The sequence below is a fragment of the Echiichthys vipera genome (assembly GCF_963691815.1).
Source record: "Echiichthys vipera genome assembly, chromosome: X".
NCBI classification, from domain to species: Eukaryota; Metazoa; Chordata; class Actinopteri; order Perciformes; family Trachinidae; genus Echiichthys; species Echiichthys vipera.
In genome coordinates this window covers 20,187,192-20,206,540 of record NC_139825.1, presented here as the reverse complement: position 1 = coordinate 20,206,540, position 19,349 = coordinate 20,187,192, and the positions used below count along the sequence as shown (strand labels likewise).

General features: G+C 38.9%; 1 protein-coding gene across 1 annotated transcript; it reads right to left on the bottom strand.

The window, feature by feature from the left end:
* Positions 1-89: 89 nt before the first annotated feature.
* mars1 (methionyl-tRNA synthetase 1) lies at positions 90-19,318 on the bottom strand. The gene is made up of 21 exons (XM_083938486.1): positions 19,110-19,318; positions 15,394-15,484; positions 14,787-14,865; positions 14,344-14,475; positions 13,610-13,685; positions 13,182-13,366; positions 11,945-12,054; positions 11,619-11,735; positions 11,088-11,291; positions 9,396-9,597; positions 9,191-9,265; positions 8,760-8,930; positions 7,551-7,646; positions 6,065-6,182; positions 5,689-5,902; positions 4,182-4,313; positions 3,881-3,985; positions 3,406-3,601; positions 2,691-2,762; positions 1,933-2,079; positions 90-645 (listed from the first exon to the last, which is right to left on the bottom strand). Exons 1-21 carry the CDS (start codon positions 19,210-19,212, stop codon positions 496-498), a joined length of 2,775 nt encoding a protein of 924 aa, XP_083794612.1. The 5' UTR covers positions 19,213-19,318; the 3' UTR covers positions 90-495.
* Between the last annotated feature and the right edge of the window lie 31 nt (positions 19,319-19,349).

The following is a 19,349-nucleotide window of genomic DNA, read 5'->3' as shown; positions in this document are numbered from 1 at the left end:
GTAAACTCAAGGTAATTGAAGGAAGGCGGAGAGTAAAGACACTTTTAGCAGAACTTCATTTATTTTCTTGATCCTAAAAGGGTATTTGTAGCAATAGGGGGAAAAAAGAAAGGGGGAAAAAAAACAATTTTCCAGAGGATATAAAAGTTCTTTAAATGCGCAACACACCTTCCAATGCTTATATCGTATGCTGACTTTATCACAGGGAGGGTATAAAATCAGTTTCTTTTGGTGTAGGGATTTGGAAAAATCCCTCCAATCTGTAGCTGTATTCATTTGACTCTCTTTGTGTGTTTTCATTTCCCCGTCGGCCTTTCCAGCATTTCATTAGTCCTTGGTGCCAATACCACATTGTCTTAGATCCTTTCACGGCTTTGCCTAAAGCTAATACCCTCATCTCTCTTAGTGTACATCTTGTTCCCGTTCTCCACAATCATACCTACTCTTCCCTTCCTCTCACTAACCTCCATCATTTTGTTTTTACGTTTTTCTGTCTCACTTCCTCTTGCCCTTCTGAGGTGCAGGCTCAGGGTTCTTCCCCTCAGCCAGAGCCAGCTGTTTCTTAAGGTCCAGCAGCTTGGCCACCTCTGCTGTGATCACAGCCTTCTCCGCCTTCTGGGCTTTGAGTGCTCGCACCTTTTCCCCCTGTGGTAGATAAAATGACAGGATTTAATAGACTTCTGGCACCCAAATATCTTGGTTAAACACGTCAGCTTATATGGACAAACAGGTTGGCAGTTTTCTTGTCAAATAGCAAGCAATTAACTATGGTGGCAATTTACAAGTTTGTAATTATACGCGTATGTCTGGGTTTGGAAAAACTGAGAATTTAACATTTGATTCACAAAAATATTACCACCGCATTTCTAGTGTTAAGTATAACAAAAAATTCAAAATCATAAATTTGGAGATAAAACAATTGGGATCAAATGTAAGCTTTACTACACAATTTGACAGATAGAGATATGGATTACTTGTAGCTTTTTAAATTAGCGGCTATTTATTTCCGTGGCCAGTAGTTTCTTGCGGGCGTGATTAGATTTTTAGAGATCATATTCGTTCCTCATGGAAGATGACATCCATTTAGTTATTTCTGCTGTACAAAGACTTTCAAGTAGGTTATTAAAAATAATAAACAATTCAAACAAAATAATCTTATTGAAAAAAAGAAACTGAGATAATTTTCGTTCTTATGGAATACGACTCACTCGCTCATTTTAGTGATCCGCTGCAGACATCTAGGGCCAGCAGCTCAGTATTTATCCCATACATGTCATCTCTATTTTTATTTCTGTTTTTAATGTGTATTCTTATTTTTCTGTGGTATGTTCTTGACTCTTATACCTGTACTTCTCCTGTGTTTCATTATCACTGCTGTTGCTGCTCCCGAATCTCCACACAGGAATATTAAAGGTTTATCTTATCTTATTCAAGATTCAAGATTCAAGAAGCTTTATTTATCCCGAGGGAAATTATTTTGCAACAGTTTCAATACAGAGATGGGAAAGGATCAGAGTAACAATAAGCATAAACATAAATCAAATCAAAATAAAGCTAACGTAAAATAAATCATGCAAAGAACTAAGTGTGACAGAGTGCAACAGACATCGTGGTTAAGCGTAGGTATATACAATATACAACAATACGCACTGTTCAGTTTAGCAGCAGATTGAAATGAAATAAGTACAAACTAAATAAGTGAGAAGGAGCGATAAGTTATAAGTGTTAAAAATGTTAAAAATGTAGCAGCATTTCCTACAGAACTAAGTGACAGTATGGCACATTATCATCTGTTTTGTTATTCTTGCTACACAAAGATCACTTTAAAGATTAAAAAAAAAATGCAATTTAAATAATCTTATTGGAAAAAAGATTCCAAAATGTAAGAACTGGGTTTACAATTGATGGGTTGCCACTAGCCAGCAATCTCACCTGCTCAGCCACAGCTTGTGTGAGCTGCTTGGCTTTTTCTGGGTCCACTCCGTTCAACGTCGCTACCTCAGTAGCAGCAGCAGTAGCAGCATCGGCAGCAGCAGGAGCTGGCACAGCAGCAGCGCTGCCAGCACTCTGAGCTGTCGGCTGAAGGTGGAAACAGACACATGAAGATGTTTTCAGTTTGAGGCGTTTTGATGGTTATTATTTCTCAAGATAACTTATTTCATTTCAGACAATACCACTAATCACTCAAAACGTCGACAGGATTTTATGAGTCATGAAGTGTGATAAACACTGGACAGAGAGGGATGAGTATAAAATTCAAAATCTGAGAACATTAGATGAGCTGCTAGTGTTAGTGAAGGCATGCGGTAATCAATATTGACACAGCATAACCAGCGTTGACTGACTCTTCACAATAAATACCGCTCAATACCTTTTTTTTAGGTGGTTCATCTTCAGGCTAGTGGCAGGCGATTGAGGAGAGGGTTTAGAAAGCGATTATTTTTTATCTATATGACGGATGCGTAATAAACCATTTAAACATCTATAGTGTTTTTTTGCATCATGTTTCAAAAGACAGATCCACTAATTACATACAAACTCTTATTTGTGACAACAGTTTGGCACTAACCCATGAACGGCTATCCATCATCAGTTGTTTCTTATTTCATGATTTATAAATAGTCAACCTATATTACTAAGACCTGATTGAACTCATGCACAGATCATTAGGCATCATAAACATCAAATACCTGCTGTCCACCAAATCTCTTCTTCAAAGCCTCAATCTGGTCCACCTCAAGTTTCTGGAACAATGGACTGACCTGGGCATTAAAAAAATGGGTTGGCAGGGGAGAAATTCAAAAAAATATATGCACAAATATTTAAAAAGTTTGCGATTGTGGATCCAGCCCAAGGCCAGTGTAGCTGGATAATTTAACCTGGAGGCTCTGTGCTCATCTTTGAACAAAGAGGATTATGCAATTAAGTATGTAGATAACTATGTATGATATATTTGAATTGTTTCAATCATGATCACCCTTCTTCAGTGCAGCATTTTGTGATTTATCAGTGTTGTGTGCAAATGAGCGTTGTGTATGGTGCATTAGTGTGACATTAGAATAGGGTTGTCTGCCGCTACTTGTCTGGAGTCATGAATCACTATAGCGTTGGAGATCGAATGCAGCGTTGGCAGGCTGCTGTAGATACAGGTCACCACAATTAGGCCTGAAGGGACAAGTGGCCTGAGAGAAACTTGCCGTTCGAAGGCTGAGGCCTCGAAACACTGTCTAGGCCATTATTCTTAAGTATGTGTATGTGTGTGTTCACATGACTACAATGTCCTCCAGAGTATTGAAATATTGACAGACTGTTGCATCCTCATTGTATCACCCGGCGTCAAGATAGAGGAGGTTCCACAGGTTTGTGTGTATGAACTGTGTGTGTACTTTCTCAGGTCATACTCACAGTGCCAATGCGGTGGCCGGCACTCAGGGAACATACAAACGTGCCAGTGCCTTGCAGCATGGTATTGACGCAAGACTGAGGGGCATTGAGTTGATCCCTGATGGTTTGACTGACCGTTGGCATGTATGGCAGCAGCATCACTGACAGCAAGCAGGCGATGTTCACAGACACACCGGTGACTGTGCCTGCACGCTGCCTGAAGAACAGCAACAGAGATAAGTCAGTTAGACCGATCATGAAAATATTTTGGATAATCTTATAATTGACAGAATTGACTTCTTGACTACTGCTCTTCCTGCTGGCTCTTATATTCACACACATTTGTATGAATTAAGGCTATGTTAAATTAAGATACATGACTGTGAATGAAGGAGTCCTTTTTCTTTTAATGTATACATTTGCAACACAGCTCTATCTACCCTGCATAAAACTACAGGTGGTACAGATTGTGTTCAGCTGGTCAAGGCCATCTCACCTTTCTGTGTCTCCTCCCTTAATCTTCTTCCAGGGTTCATTGACCTGAATGTACTGGTTGCCATGGCGTGAGATGTTGAGGATGTGTCTCAGAGCATCGCGGATTCTGATGGAAGATTTCAAGAGAAAATTTGGGTATGGGTCAATATGGGTTTATATAATAGTATGTTTCACTTTTACTGACAATTTACATATGTGCGTTTACATGTTTATCATTCTACATGTAAATCCCTGAATAATATAAAGAAAAGAATATCCCAACATCAACCTTATGAAGTATGTGATTCGAACAGTAGTCTTACTTGACTTTGTCCATGAGCTGGATGTACTGCTGCAGCTCCCAGCCCACCAGAGCCAGGAGCTTCTTTTCTTCTAGCTGTAGCTCCATCACAGGCACACAGCCCTCAAAGAACTTAGTAACAAACATGCCAGCTCTGGAGGAGAGAGGGAGGGGGGTGGTCAGGGAGAAAATGGGTGAAGAGAGAGAGAAAGGCAGTAACACAAGAGGAGGGCATGTCACTTGACTTGCTAATTGACTATAAATGATAGATTTTGCTGCCAGATGTAATACGGTGCTCCGTTAGTGTAAACTAACACAACAGTGTGCTGCAATGAGCCTCATCACATTGCCTCTACATTGTAGTTGTGTCTGAAGCCAGTCACTTTTTAAACATGTTTTATGTGTACAGTGAGAACGTTTTTGTCATGTCTGATGCAACTGACTGTTCTATATTTTATTACATCGCTCAGCCTCTAAGGAAGGTCCGCCAGACCACTGTCAAATTTACAATGAAGTGTGATTTTGATGTGTGAGCATGAACTCTGTGTGACCTGCATTCTAGATTTGTTTGAATCTTTTAATTAGTGAAACTGCAACTTTTTTCATCCTGGGAAAATAAAAAATATTCTTACGGTTACAATAACTGAATCATATGACTCGTCCTAATCATTAAAGTCATGTTTGCTGCTGGTAAATATTAAGTAACGATTTGCCCATTTTGCTTCGTCAAGCTGATTATTTGTGAAATTGTCGACAATCAAACTGAAAAGCTAGAACATCGCAGCCCAGAGTTTATGAATCTGAAAAAGCAGGCCCAAGATGGACACACTGTCTTTAATGATGTTGTGATTTTGTGACTGGATCCAGGCAAGGACATCATTTCTTTTCTGAAGCAGAATACTTTCTACCTCCAACACCTAAGGCTGGATGCAATCTTCAAGATATTTTAGAACCAATTAGGCATCAACGTTGCTGCCCGGGACTAATTTTGAAGATCAAGGTACTTTGAAAAAAAGCTGCTGAGAAAAATCTTTGATGTGGGATTTAACCCTGATCTTTTAAAAATCATTTGAGGCGATGTAATTGGGGCTAAATTACACCATCCCAAACAAATTTAGAAAACTAGGGTGAGCCTCTTGTAATAGTTACTCTAACAGACTTTTTTTTCAATGAGTACAACAATCTTAAAACTTGGTTGTTAATTGGACCGGATGACACTTTTGCTGCATATTTACTTCTTGAGTGAAACTTATTATAAACAAAATGTGAGAAACTTGAGGTGGATTACCCCATTTTTTATTTCACTGGTGACTGATCTCAACTGATCAAAACACAAAAGAAAAAACACAGAAAATGTGACAATGTCAGATGGCTGGGAACAAGTAGCATGAGGATACTGGTGCAGGTTATCAGAGTCATCGGGGAAAGTCGAATTCTGGCGTAGGCCTATATCTCACTGACGGAGTAAATTCTTCTATTCACACAGAGCTAAGCAGGGATTCATATTAAAACATATGACTATCACTAACCTGTTGATGAAGTTGCCCAAGTTGTTGAGCAGCTCAGAGTTGTTCTTCAGAGCCATGTCAGCCCAGGAGAAGGCTGAATCCTGTCCCTCTGGACGTACATACAGGAGGTAGAATCGCCACACATCAGACGGGATGCCCGTGTCCTTGGCCATGTCTCCAAACACACCCACACCACGGCTTTTGGAGAACTTAGTGTCCTCATAATTCAGATACTCTGTGGGGAAGTTACAGCATTAGTTACTGTCAAAGCTGAACTTTAAGTTCCTATTGCATAACTGCCCAACAAAAATAATACATTTAAAAACAGTTGTGAATCTTAATTAGTCTAATGATTTAACCTATGAACTACTAATTAACTGATGAAATAAGTGCTTACCTGTGGCAATGAGGTGGTTGACCAGAGTGTAGTTGTCCTGAGCTCCCAGTAGGGAGCAGGGAAACACAACACTGTGGAATGGTACATTATCTTTGGCCATGAAGTTGTACAGCTCTACCTAGTGGCAAAGACAAAACACTGCATTATGAGGATGACATCATATTAGATCATCATGAGATCATCCAGTTCAAAGAGGACTTATCAACTCTCCCCACCCCCCACCCCCCACCCCCCTCGCTGTTTCTCTCTCTGAAAACACAGGCCATCACACACATAACAGAAGCTCAATCTGGGGTTTCAGATGGAAAGAGATGAGATGAATCAGTGAGAGTCAAGAAGATATGTTGGAATGATTTCTTTTTAGCAATAGGGAATGCCTTACCAAATGTATTTTTTTTTCTATTGGGGTTTTCGAATGAGGTTTGAATATCTGTTTCACCCTAAAAAGAAAAAACTCTCAACATGAATAAAGTGATTTATCAGATTAAATTAGTTAATCTTTTATCCTGTAGTAATTTCCAATAATAGTGCTGAACCGATTTAAATTTTTTGTTGTAGGGGTTAAATAAATGTAATTTAAGGTGCCCTATTAATACAGGTGTGCCACCCTTTGTGTGCAGCGAGCGGGAGAGTTGTTTTTGAAAGCCAAAACACCAACAGATATGTATTGAAGCAGACTATTTCGTTAGATAAAAACAGGTTGTGAATTTTGGAAATGATTGCATCTATCAATGATTACATCTTATGCAGCCACCACTAGAATCCAATTCTATAAATAATATACTAACAATATTAACATAGCCTAATCTTTATCTGCACCTGTGCAGTAATACTGGGTTTAAACTGAATGAACAGACAGCCAAAAAAAAAAATCTGTGTAGCATTCAAATGTTAATTTAGTATTTAAATGTCAACATTATGAATAAAGCCTTGGAATTTTTTTTTAAAGAAATTGCAGTTAAATAAAGTCCATATGTTAATGAACAATATAGTTAACTGCTACAGCTTGACACGTGATAATGGATTAAGTGATGTGAAAGCTTCAAATATAATTCATATGTACACACAAAAAGTTGGAAGTAAAGCCGATAACAGCGTCATGAAAAATTAAGAAAACCTGATCATGCAGATTATTTTAACTGAGGAGAGGAATCTAGAAGTGGATGGCAACCACAAAACTACAAAGAGATGTATTGTCTCGTTATTTACATTTACATTTTACAGTGTATAGATTGTAACTGCGGGTAGAAACTGTGCATTTCATTCATAATAAAAAGAGGTTATGTCTTCCTCTGTTTCACATTAGGGTTATATGGAGCTAGGAATTACAGTTTTAATCGAGAGTGCAAAAGAGCAGATGGGGCAATGAAAAAAGCAATCAGGCCCAATCTGTGTTTTAAAGAGACAAAATCTGTGCCAAGCCTGTGCGTGAGTACTCGCCTCATAAATTCTGACGTGTGTTTGGGGGGAGTGTTGAGAGTGTTACCTGATGAGGATTCTTCCACCACTTTTCCCATTTGTCCGTGTAGTTGGCGGTAATGGACAGATAACCAATGGGAGCATCAAACCACACGTAGAACACCTGCAGAGACGTTATGTTACAGAAATACTTAAAAAATCTAAAAAAGTACACAAAGATTAGGAGGAATGAAAAAGCATTCAATGTGACTTCAAATTTACTTATGTATTAGAGGAGAACGTTTTAGATGGCGATTAATCTAATTAAATTTTCAATTACAATTACTACTGACTTTACTGACTGTTAATTTTGGCTTCCAAAGATTATGTAAAAAAAAAATGTATTGAGATAAAACGATCATTGTGCTGCATTCCATTGCGCAAAGATGCTCTTATTTTGTCCTGTGTTTGAGATCAGCATGCTGCTATACTTTACAGTGGTGCTGGAATACAAGTGAGTTACTGGAATATGATGAATATAGTTTACCAAAATGTTGGGTTTTCAATAGGTTGGTAGTGCATAACAACATGTTTGATCTTGTTTATTTTTTCAAAACATATTATTTTATATATTGAATATTTATCTTTAGTAGTTTGCAGTGGGATGTAAAAGTGCATGTCTTATTTATTTTGATCCATTGTTTTTCATTTATTATTTGTATGTTACTTATTTAAATGTATATTAGTAAATTGTAATATTATATTAAATAATATATAGTATTATTATTTTGCTCTCATTTAAAAAAAATTGTTCTTAGTTGAATTATATTAAAAAGAGAGTGTTTTGTTCAACATGATGTTTTCAAATTCAATGAGTAATTGTGTTAAATAGCTGGGATCTCAATATTGACCAAAATAATCATGATTATGATTCTTGATAATCGAGCAGCCTTAGTGTGTATTAAAAGAAATGGTCAGTGTTCCAACATGTTTGGACATGCTGGACTTTGAGAGTCTCCCAGTGAGCTATTAGAGAGCACATCAGTATGGATCAGTCACTGCAGCATTTGTATCACAGTAAATGAAGTACATAGTCATTTTCTATGTTTAATTCAGAACCTGACCTTAGATATTAAATGTGCATTCATTATCTTCTCAGCAGGTAATCATTATGCCTCAATAAAAAAGAGGAAAAACAGAGTGATGTGTGCATATTTCCTACAATATAGTCAACTATAAACAAGCCAAATACCATGATTTGTAATGTGAAACATTTGTTAAGATGACAATAGCAGACCTTCTCTTTAAAATCAGGATGAGGTACTGGCGTTCCCCACCGCAGATCCCTGGTGATGCAGCGAGGTTTGAGCCCATCTCTAACCCACGATCGAGTGATCTGTTTGGCATTTGCGGTCCAGTCTCCTGTGCAGGTTGACTTCTCCAGCCACTGCTCCAACTGAGACTCTAGCTGGATGAGAGAAAGAGGGAGAATGAAAATGCTGACAAAAATGTTTTAACACCAAACCACAGCTCCAAAAATAGTAAAGCCATTTACATAATAAAATTACCACAGGGATAACTGCCTTCCAGAGGCTGTCTGACTTTGAATTTTACTTTACACTTACTCTTTGTACTTTCTGAACAGGCTAAATCTGTCTCAATCCCTGTGTGAAACACAACACAGGCGGGTGTAAGCCAGGGTGTTTTAATGCATTGTAAACTGCATACCTTTGGCAGGTCCAGGAAAAGATGCTTGGAGGAGCGGATGACTGGAGTCTGCCTACAGACCTTACACTGGGGTTCCTGAAGGGGACAGACACCAAAATGAGTGAACAGAAATGGTATGGCAATTACTTCTGCCATTGCTCTCTTTTTCGAACGGAAATAATCAGCATTCATCATGATCATCCTCTTCTTGCTGCTTAAAACTCACCCTGAGCTCCACAGCATTAATGAGCCGTCCACATTTGTCACACTGGTCACCACGAGCTTCTGGATAGCTGCAGTGGGGACAGACGCCTTCTACAAAGCGATCGGCGAGGAAGCGCTGGCAGTTTTCACAACGCAGTTGCTCCACCGTGTCTTCCATTAGGAAACCATGCTTGTGGATTCTCCAGAAAATATTCTGGGCGATCCTGAAAGGATAAGAGATGACAAAGACAGTTGAAAGGTACTTTAATGGGACTGGGATGCAAAGACAAAACGAGTTAATGGTGTATGAACACAGGGAAAAAAGTGTTTTGTGAACTAATGAGTTGTTAAACCCTGACCCCATTTTTGTTTTCCAACTGAGACTGATACTGCTCTTCCCTATTGGCTAAAACATTATTAAAACTTTATGGATCAATATAAAAAACACACTTACTAGAAAAAGAAGATGAAAGGAAGAGAGCTTGTGTTATTAGTTTGGTAAAATAAAAATTTAAGTAAAATGGTACAAAAACACAAACTGATGGCACTCTTTGGTGTTGGATTTGTAAATCTCAAATGTAGGACCTAACACCCAAAGCACTTTTTATGAATCAAGTCAAAAGTCTTTAATCTGTGGGCTTTTTTTCATTTTTCAAAGAGCATGGTTCTGCAGTATGGTGTTTGATGCCTTTAATGTTTTACTTATCAAAGCAAACGTTTTTATCTTTGCACTCCTTTTCTATGTACAGGCTCAAAGTTTGAAGTCTCATCTTTACAAAAGAAAAACACCTCTCTTTTGTATCCCATTTCCACCCAAAACCCATCTTTCCGCATCATATTTTCACCTATATAAGCGAAAAATTATTTGATATCTTATCCATACACACACACTGACAAGAAGTCACATCCACTTTCATTGTTTCAATAATTCCTTAGAGCAACAACCCATAACTTTAAAGCAATCATTTCACCCCCAGACTTTAGTTACCTCATTAATATTATTGAATAGATGAGTTCAGAACGTCCAATTTATTTTTTCCTAGATAGAATCTGCCAATGTCTTTCCTTTTGGCTAACTTTTTAAAAAGTCATAGTTGCTTGAATAAATACATTTCTATAGTATTACAGTGAAGTGGAGCCTCAGCTGACTGACTGGATCTAGTTATACACACCACCCCCTCATCTTAGTTTGTTGTACCAGTGTTTGACTAATTCATAGGTGGTAGGTGTCACACTTACATAGTTCCAGAAACATTGCTGCTTTATTAAATAATTTAAACAAATGTTTTTAATAGGATTCATTTTATTTATTTTGTAAACCTCTGAAATGTAAGCAATGAACTATATTCCACAATCATGCTCAATAATCTCTGAGATTAAGTAGAGTAGGGCTTATGTTTGAGAGGGCCAGACATCCAACCCAGTATCTACTGCAAGATTATAGCAATGCTATGTTATGTAATTGTATAGTAATCGTATCGAAACATGTTTCCCTTTCATACCAAAGCCAAGCAGTATCAGGGCCACCCCAGGAGGGGACCAGGGTTGTGAAGCAAGCTCTGGATTATTACTGGAGACCTTGTTGTTTACCTTTACTTTTGTTGTTTACCTTCGATTATGATGAAAGAAAAGCCCCGCCTTTAACTTCTCACACAACTATAGATCACATTTTTACAAACGGCCAACCACAGCCTTCTTCCCTACTTCCACTTACTCTGTCTGCTTCTCGGTGGTAGTTCTGCCAAAAAAGTCAAAGTCGACCTGGAACCACTTGTAGATGTTTGAGTGAATGGCATGGTACTTGTCACAGATCTCCTGTGGTGTCAGACCCTCCTCTCTGGCCTTGTTCTCCGTAGCTGTGCCATACTCATCTGTGCCACATATAAACAGCACGTTCCAGCCTCGCAGACGGCCATACCTTAGAGGAGAGAGAGAGAGAGAGAGCGAGAAAGATGTGGTTAACAAAAAAGAAATGGAGAATGAAAAAAACAAAAGCAGCAAAAGAGAGATGATTATGGGAAGTTACAGAGGGAACAATAGCGGGATGGACAACCAGTTGGTGGAGCGAAAATAATACAGGCATAATTGTAATGCTGAGAAGGCCTTTAAGTACATAACAGGTTTCCATATACCTGTACATTATATATGCACAGGATTGTGTACGGTGTCATGTAATTGTTTTTTAAAAAAATTGTTCACGTATGTAGACAGAAAAAAAAAAGGAATTACAGGATTAAATTTCTACCTGCTGAAGACATCAGTGCTGAGGACGCAGCCGATGATGTTTCCCAGGTGAGGGACGTTGTTGACATAAGGCAAGGCACTGGTCAAAAGGAGGTTTCGCTTTCCTTCCTGTGGCAAACTGATAGGAAAACAGATTAATCTTCCTATCTTATAAATGCTCTAGAGTCATGTTTACATCCTTAGGGTCAAACTTCTACATGTTGCAGCTGAACTCACTCTATTCTTCTCCTGTTGACAAAGACACTTTTCAGGATTTTAGAAAATTAGGTCCGCCTACATGATGGTGCTCTGTAACATTTTAGTTTGTAAAACTGCTTAATTACTTACATGGGGTGCTGTCTCTCTGCAGCCAATGGGCAGGCGTTTAAACCTTTACTCCAGGTGAGAGCAGCTGCCTCCATCTCCTCTTCTGACACCACACGCTCACCTTCCTCACCCTAAAAAAAAAGATTTGTAAGATACAGTGAATCATTAATTGGGAATTAAACCAAAACCAACTTATAGGGTTAGTACTCTCCAGGTATAGTACTCCAGGTATATGTATTTGTCATTTAATGCTGCAGTTTTATTATCTTTATTTTGTTCAATAGTATCACTGGGGTCAAACATTCTAAATAGTACTTTGAGTATTTCCATAACCTATAAATAAATTCCAATCTTATGAATGTTGATCAACAAACTCAAAGTGTATTGACACTGAAAGCAGTGAAATCATTAAGATAGCTGCACCATTAACAAGTCATAATGAATTGGCTTTGGGTACCCACAAAGATTGAACATCAAAATCAGCTCAATTTCCACATGACATTATCAAGCAAAAAATAAGAAGCAGAGGTTGGACCTGTGTTCAACTGTATAAACTATTTGTCAACAACTGTATGGAGTAAGTGATATCCTTTTCTACCAAGAGCTATGCTGATCAAGAACCATCTTAACTTAACCTAACTACCTTATTAAAGACAAAAAAAATACACTCCCACACAAACTCCCAGCTGACCATTTGACCTCTAACCCAAAGCTAAAGCATTTAGCAATCGCAGCCGCACACACACTGCACCTTCATCATGATGCTCCAAGTCAGCCACTGCTGCTATATTTGACTGACACCTGTTCAAATCCTCCCATGCTTACACAAGAAAGAGAATGGAAGACAAAGAAATAGTGATGTAACCTTTACATGTGGCATGTTTTATATCCTAACAAGGGGGTTAATTTAGCTTTCATAAAGCCAATTTAACTCTGACACGGAAACTGCATCTGCTTTACAGGAGAGCCCTGCTTAGTTTAAGTGAGGTGAATTCAAACCTTTGAATGCTTTCACTTTCTTCCTAAAAGTTACGGAGAAGTAAAGACAGAGAATGTGGAAAAGGAAACGTGTGACAGCATGTGCCTTGCAAGGTGTATTTTTAGTGCATCTATAGAAAATGAAAAAATACATTTTCATGGAAACCTCACAGAGCGTACATGTTTCCTGAGGCAAATGCGCACTGAAGCACCTCTGAATGCTTTTTGTTCAGTAAGAAAGCTTTAAGTCTTATAGTTATCCTGATGATCTAGTTGATACCTCAGCAGGGTTGCTGTTGAATGGCTGTGTGTCTCTGCACTGGCTGCTCTGAGGGGCAGGCTGCCTCTGCATGAAGCTCTTCATGCCCTGCAGGCCTTTTCCCTGCAGCACTTTTTGAGCAGCGGACTGGCAATCGTGCATATCAGCCCCACGGTCAAACCAAGCCTTCACAGACGTGCGCTTGCCTGTAAAAAGGAAATTTTAGGAAAGAGAAAGGGGGAAAAATGCAAAATAATTAAATGGTTGCAGTAAGGACCAATATAACAGAGAGCAGACAAATATAAATAAGATATTTGACAATAAAACAAAGGTTAGAAGGTAAGTTGAGGGAAAATTGATGAATGAAAATAGCGACGGAAGTGGCCACATTAAAAAAAATCTATGCAAGGCCAATAATAATATGGAAAAAATATATCAAGGTTTATTACCTAATGCAAGTGAAGGGTCAGATAAAACAGGGTACAGCGCAGTCCACAAAACAACATCAGCAACTGAAAAAATGTCCTGAAACACAACACAGTTTAATGAACATCATTTCAAATTAAAGCAAATTAACATGTGATTCCTGAATTTACCAAATGTCCTTTCTTGTCATCCCATCAAAAACCTAAATGTTTTCTTCAGCATGCTTGTCTCTGTGCTGCTGTGACTGCCTCACTGTGTGTGCTTACCACATTTTTTTTTTAGCTTTACACAGGGCTCCTCCAAGCCATGCCAAAAACCACGAGACTCAACAAAACATATTTCTGTACACGTGAAATATATGACAGACACAGATCACTTGTTGCCACAGGGGCAGCAAATACCAAAGAGAATTGATCCCCTACCCCCACCCACCCAAACACGGGCACATCTGCAACATAGAGGAGCTCCTCACCAGATACATCTTTTTACATAAAATGCACCACTAGCTCAGCAGCTGGAAAAGGAAAAGAAGAAAAAGAAATGTTGCCGGAGGAGCCTGATGTGGCACAGAGGAGACGCTCAGTATAGCTCAGCTGAACCTTCACTGGGGCATCATGAACTTCTGACTTGATCATATAATATATAGCCTGAACAAGCCTCATCTGAGTGACTATGTTTGTCTTTATCTTCTTTGACTCTCAAACTATACACATCCATGAAAGGAAAATAGCTAAATAGAAGTTTGCTGACGCTGTACCCCAGTTAAATATGGCGTGTTCCCCTTGCTCAAGCTTTGCTCCAAGTGGTTGAGGGGCCCCTGGAGGATTTTGGACACCTCTGATCCTTTTCCCTGCAGCACTGCCATGTGAAGGGCCTGTTGCAGTGTGGGCTGCACACATAAGACAAACATAAGACAGACATTAGATCAAGCAGTAAACCAAAGAAGCATGACAAGGGTTAAACAATTTTCTTAAACCCTACAGAGCATTCCGATATAATTTCTTCATTGCATTGTTCTTTTGAGAGCATGAGCTTTAATCATTTGGCTGCATGGATTTATGTTTTTGGAGGAACAGTAAGTTCTGCACAAGAGAACGCACAAAAGCATGAACTGAGAAAAGCTTGCATCTCAAAGGGGCTTTGTGTTTTATTCAACAGTTTTCCGACAAGATGAAAGGTCTGTTTTTATGAATAGCTTACCTGAAGATCTGTGGCCTCCCATTCAAGCCACTGATTGCAAAGATCACTAGAATCTTGTCCACTTACTTCAAACAGGTATCTAAGGGGTTAAAATGTGGAAAACAGAAGGAAGTCGCATCAAAGAGCTGCAGCTTACTTACAGATAGTTTGAAATATGTACAAAAAAACAAACATAAAAAACAAATATCTGCCACAAATGATCTCAATTTTCGGGAGTTAAGTTACTGTGTGCCTCAAAATGTTATTGCGATGAAATCATTGTCAAACTAAAGCATTAGCATTTCACTGATATCGTTGCAGGCCTCAGCTTATAGTATAATCGGAGCATTTATTACATAAGGCATGGACATTTCATAACTGCCATCAAAATAGGAAAAACACGGCTTTGGCTGTTGATAAGATCAATTCACCCAAATTACAAAACATATTTTCTCATTTACCTCGTAGTGGTATAGACAGAAAGTGTTGGTATTGAGATATTCAGCATAAATTCCATGTGCGGGGGCCTACAGCATTAAAACCTGAACAGATAAGGCTAAGGCCATCTGTATGACTAAGATACCAACAAGAATAAATTACCAAGCAGGAAGGTCTATAATTTACTCACTTGCAGATGGCATTGGAGCTGAAAAGGTGCATTCCACTAGGCAGGAGCAGGGCTGGTAAGGCTGGACGGCTAAGGAAGGGCACCACTTTCTCTGGAAAAATAAATATCACAAAGCTAAGAAATTGTAAAAAAGTATTTGATGTATTTTCAATTTACACCCATGATTTTCAACCGCAGATTGAGGTTAGACAATTTGCTTCCTGTTTACATCAACACAAGCGTATCCAGTGTATTAAAATGGTCATATCTGTTTTCAGGCGTGTTAATATAGGCACAGATTATTACTGATACCAAGCTAAACCACCTGTGTGGACGGAGATTGTTTTTTGTTCTGAAAGGCCGTTTTAGAGGAAAATGTTGTAGTGTTGATGTAGAAAAAAATCCTCTTTCTAATGGGTTTCTTTCATTTCCAGGGAGAAATTATATTTCAAACCAACACTGCATCTTCAAGCAGAATCAATAACACACAAAACTCTTAAAATGCATCAAGGATAATGGTGTTTTTTCAAATTCTAAGCCTTGATACTTATCAGTTACTAGTATAACCTGTGACCTACCAAGGGTCACTTAGAGGGTCATGGATTTGATCTGCTTAAACTATATCACCACAGGACATGAGGGATTCTAATAGTACATTTTACTGGCGTCTTCACTTCAACAATACAATTTGATATGTTATGGTGGCCCTAGGATTCAATACAGTAGGAACAACGTTAACGTTTTGTATTATTCATCAAAATGCATGTGTATATTTCAGACTCATCTCGATCAACACAGTAATATTGTATTGCTCAACAGATTTTTCAACAAAATGCAGTGACTTATATGAAACAATGTTCTTCCACATCACTTATACTGTTATTACATGCATCTTTGAGTATGGTCCAATTCATTCACACACCGAGGCTGCACACCAGATGGTCCTGGTTATTCATCTCTGTGATCCAGCTCCCACAGAGGACAAGCACACATCTGGGTCTAGAGAGAGTCAAGCCTCTCTCTCATGCCTGAGACAATCACAACATAAGCCCAAAGCTGGGATGTATTACCATTTAATTAGAATCTAATTCCTTTGCACAGTCAGCTGCTTCTTCTTACGATGTTCCACAAGACAATGCATGTAGTGAGAAATATCTTAAGTCAGTTGAAAGGGACTTGATGTAAAGCAATACGCAATGTTAAACTTATTATTGAATTCAGCCTAGGGAGGACTGTTTGCATTAAAACAACCTCTCTTCGGAAAACATTTTCAACTGTGAGTGAGAGATTAGTCTCAAGCCCAATAATAGACCCATAAATAGACCCGTAGTTCGCTAGCTCTCAATTTCAATTTCAATTTCAACAAGCTTTATTGGCGTGACTGTGGTTCACAATATTGCCAAAGCGTACAGGATTACAGAAAAAAAAAAGTTAACAATAATAATGATGATGATAACAATAACAATAATAGCAATAATAACAACAATAATAAACAGTATATATCAGTGTGCAGGCAAGAACCCAGTAAGGATCAGCTGGTTCATGTGGAGGAAATCATGTCAGGTGTTGTTGTGCAGCTCGTCTCTTCTCCTGTGGCAGGCATTCACATATCTCGCTGCATCTACAGCAGTGCCAGTTTTTTCTCCCAGTAAATGTTGTAGTTTTTCTTGGTCTGATAGTTTGGGGAAGTCTGGGGTTGTACCTGTGATTTTAGTGCATATCAGGGTTCTGAGATCTGTGTATGTGTCACAGTGCATCAGGAAGTGTTGCTCTGTCTCCACCTGTCTGTGTGGACAAAACCGACACAGCCGTTCCTCTCTGGATAGCCAGGTCTCTAAGGCCAGACTGTGGTCGCTGAGTCTGTACAGAGTCAACGTTTTCCTCAGTCTCTGCTCAGTTACAGAGCTCAGATAATCTGCCATGGAGTATTGTCTGTTTAGGTCCAAATAGCATTGAAGTTTGCTTTGGGTTTTGGTTGTGGATTTCCAATAGTTGATGTAATTGTCTTTTCTTTTGCTAAAATTTGGTAGGGCTGGATGGTGTGAGGGTGGTCTTGGTGCCCGGTGCTGTTGGAGTTCAGCCTGTGGACCAGCTGGCTGAGGGGACTCCCTCCTTTGCTCTCCTCTTGGCATTGTAGGGCTTTGTAGTGGTAGGAGCTGGGCTCACTGGCTCTGAGGTGTTGGTAGAACTGTATTGCTCTTTTTGGATCCGAATTAAAAGGGGAAATTGGCCAAGTTCAGCTCTGCATCCGTTGTTGGGGGTGTTCCTGTGAACTTTGAGCATGCTTTTGCAGATCTCAATGTGCAAGCTTTCGATTGGGTGTTTGTCCCATATTTGGAAGTCTTGGTTCATGAGAGGGCCCCACACTTCACTACCATACAATACAATTGGTTCAATTATGGATTGAAATATTTTGATCCAGATTTTGACAGGGATGTCTATGTTTGAAGACTTTTTTATAGTCCAGAAAGCTCTTCTGCCTTTGTCTCTGAGATCCTGAAAATTCCTGTCGATGTGATATTTAGTCCTAGATATGTGTAGCTGTGTGTGTATTCTATGTCCGTAGAGTCCAGGTGGAACCTGTGGGGATGTTTCTGACTCTTGCGTCATTTCTGGAAGACCATGACTTTTGTCTTTTCCAGGTCTGTCAGGGCCCAGGTCTGTCAGGGTCCAGGTCTGTCAGGGTCCAGGTCTGTCAGGGCCCAGGTCTGTCAGGGCCCAGGTCTGTCAGGGCCCAGGTCTGTCAGGGCCCAGGTCTGTCAGGGCCCAGGTCTGTCAACACTACTGACAGATAGATTAAAAACAACTGTTTTTAAAAATATGGTGGTGTGATACAAGTAAAGCATTGCACAAATCACTACCGTGTCTCTTCACTATCTGAGGCAACTTTAATACTAAATGTGTAATCAATTTGTGTTTAAATATATAGTTTAAAAAGTAAAGTACCAGAACGACTTCTTGAAGTTGCTTTGTATTGGGCCTGACTGAAATTAACAGTAAATAAATCCATTCCCCAGATTCGCCTTTTGAGTAATCATTTAAAAACAACAAAAAACATCTTTAGTTTATCATCAAATTGTTGCCACTGTGTGCACAAGATTACTGCATAAATACTGTATATCGATATTATTATTACGATTATTATTATTATTATTATTATTATTATTATTATAGATATAATCAAGAGTTTGGTCTAGACCTTTTCGATATGTAAAGTGTCTTAAGATAACTTTTGTTATGATTTGGCACTGTAAATAAAATTGAATTGAATCACATTATATGTGTCAATGTATTGGGTCAAAAATAACAATACATTTCTCCTGTGTGACCCAACCCTTCAACTTTACAATAAAACATTTACCCAACCAGGACTGTTCCAGGCATGAAAGGTACTTTATAGCACCTGTATGCACTTCTGAACAGACTAACATGAGTTTATACTAACAAACAGCTCTAAAAACAAGACAAACAAAGCAGTAATGTACAGTAAAGAGAGAGTTTTCTCGCTGCTTCTCAGATGCAGATAGCCTGTCACTGACATTCTTCTGTCAGTGATTGGCAGTTAGCACTTCATCAGGAGTGGAAGCTAACGTTAGCTTGCTATTCCAGTTACAACCGTCAGTTACAGCACAAACTCAGCTGGAAAAAACCCACACAAGGATAAGTTATCAATTATCACTGACCAGTACATTTCGAGTTACAGTGTTATGTTAAGATAACCATGCTTTCTTTCTTACCTTCGTGGTTGACATACTGGACGTTACACTGAACTCCAGTCACTTGTAAAGCAGCTAACACCTTCAGGCAGTGCGGGTTGCCTTCACTGACAAACAGCTTCATCTGGTCGTTGGTTGCTAAGTTACTCCGCTTTGTTGGGACTGAAGACTGGCTTCAATGATGGCAGTATTTTTACTTTAAAACAAGAACAAGTAGCAGCTGGTAGTAACTTTGCCGGTGAGTGTGTGTCCACACACGCT

What these genes read in the sequence shown, in the direction of transcription:
- mars1 (XM_083938486.1), bottom strand. Translation starts at nt 19,212, where the DNA reads ATGAAGCTGTTTGTCAGTGAAGGCAACCCGCACTGCCTGAAGGTGTTA. An exon ending in TTTTCCTGGACCTGCCAAAG is followed by an intron (nt 8,931 to 9,190) that starts GTATGCAGTTTA and finishes TCTCTCATCCAG; the next exon opens with CTAGAGTCTCAGTTGGAGCA. An exon ending in CAGCTCATGGACAAAGTCAA is followed by an intron (nt 3,986 to 4,181) that starts GTAAGACTACTG and finishes ATCTTCCATCAG; the next exon opens with AATCCGCGATGCTCTGAGAC.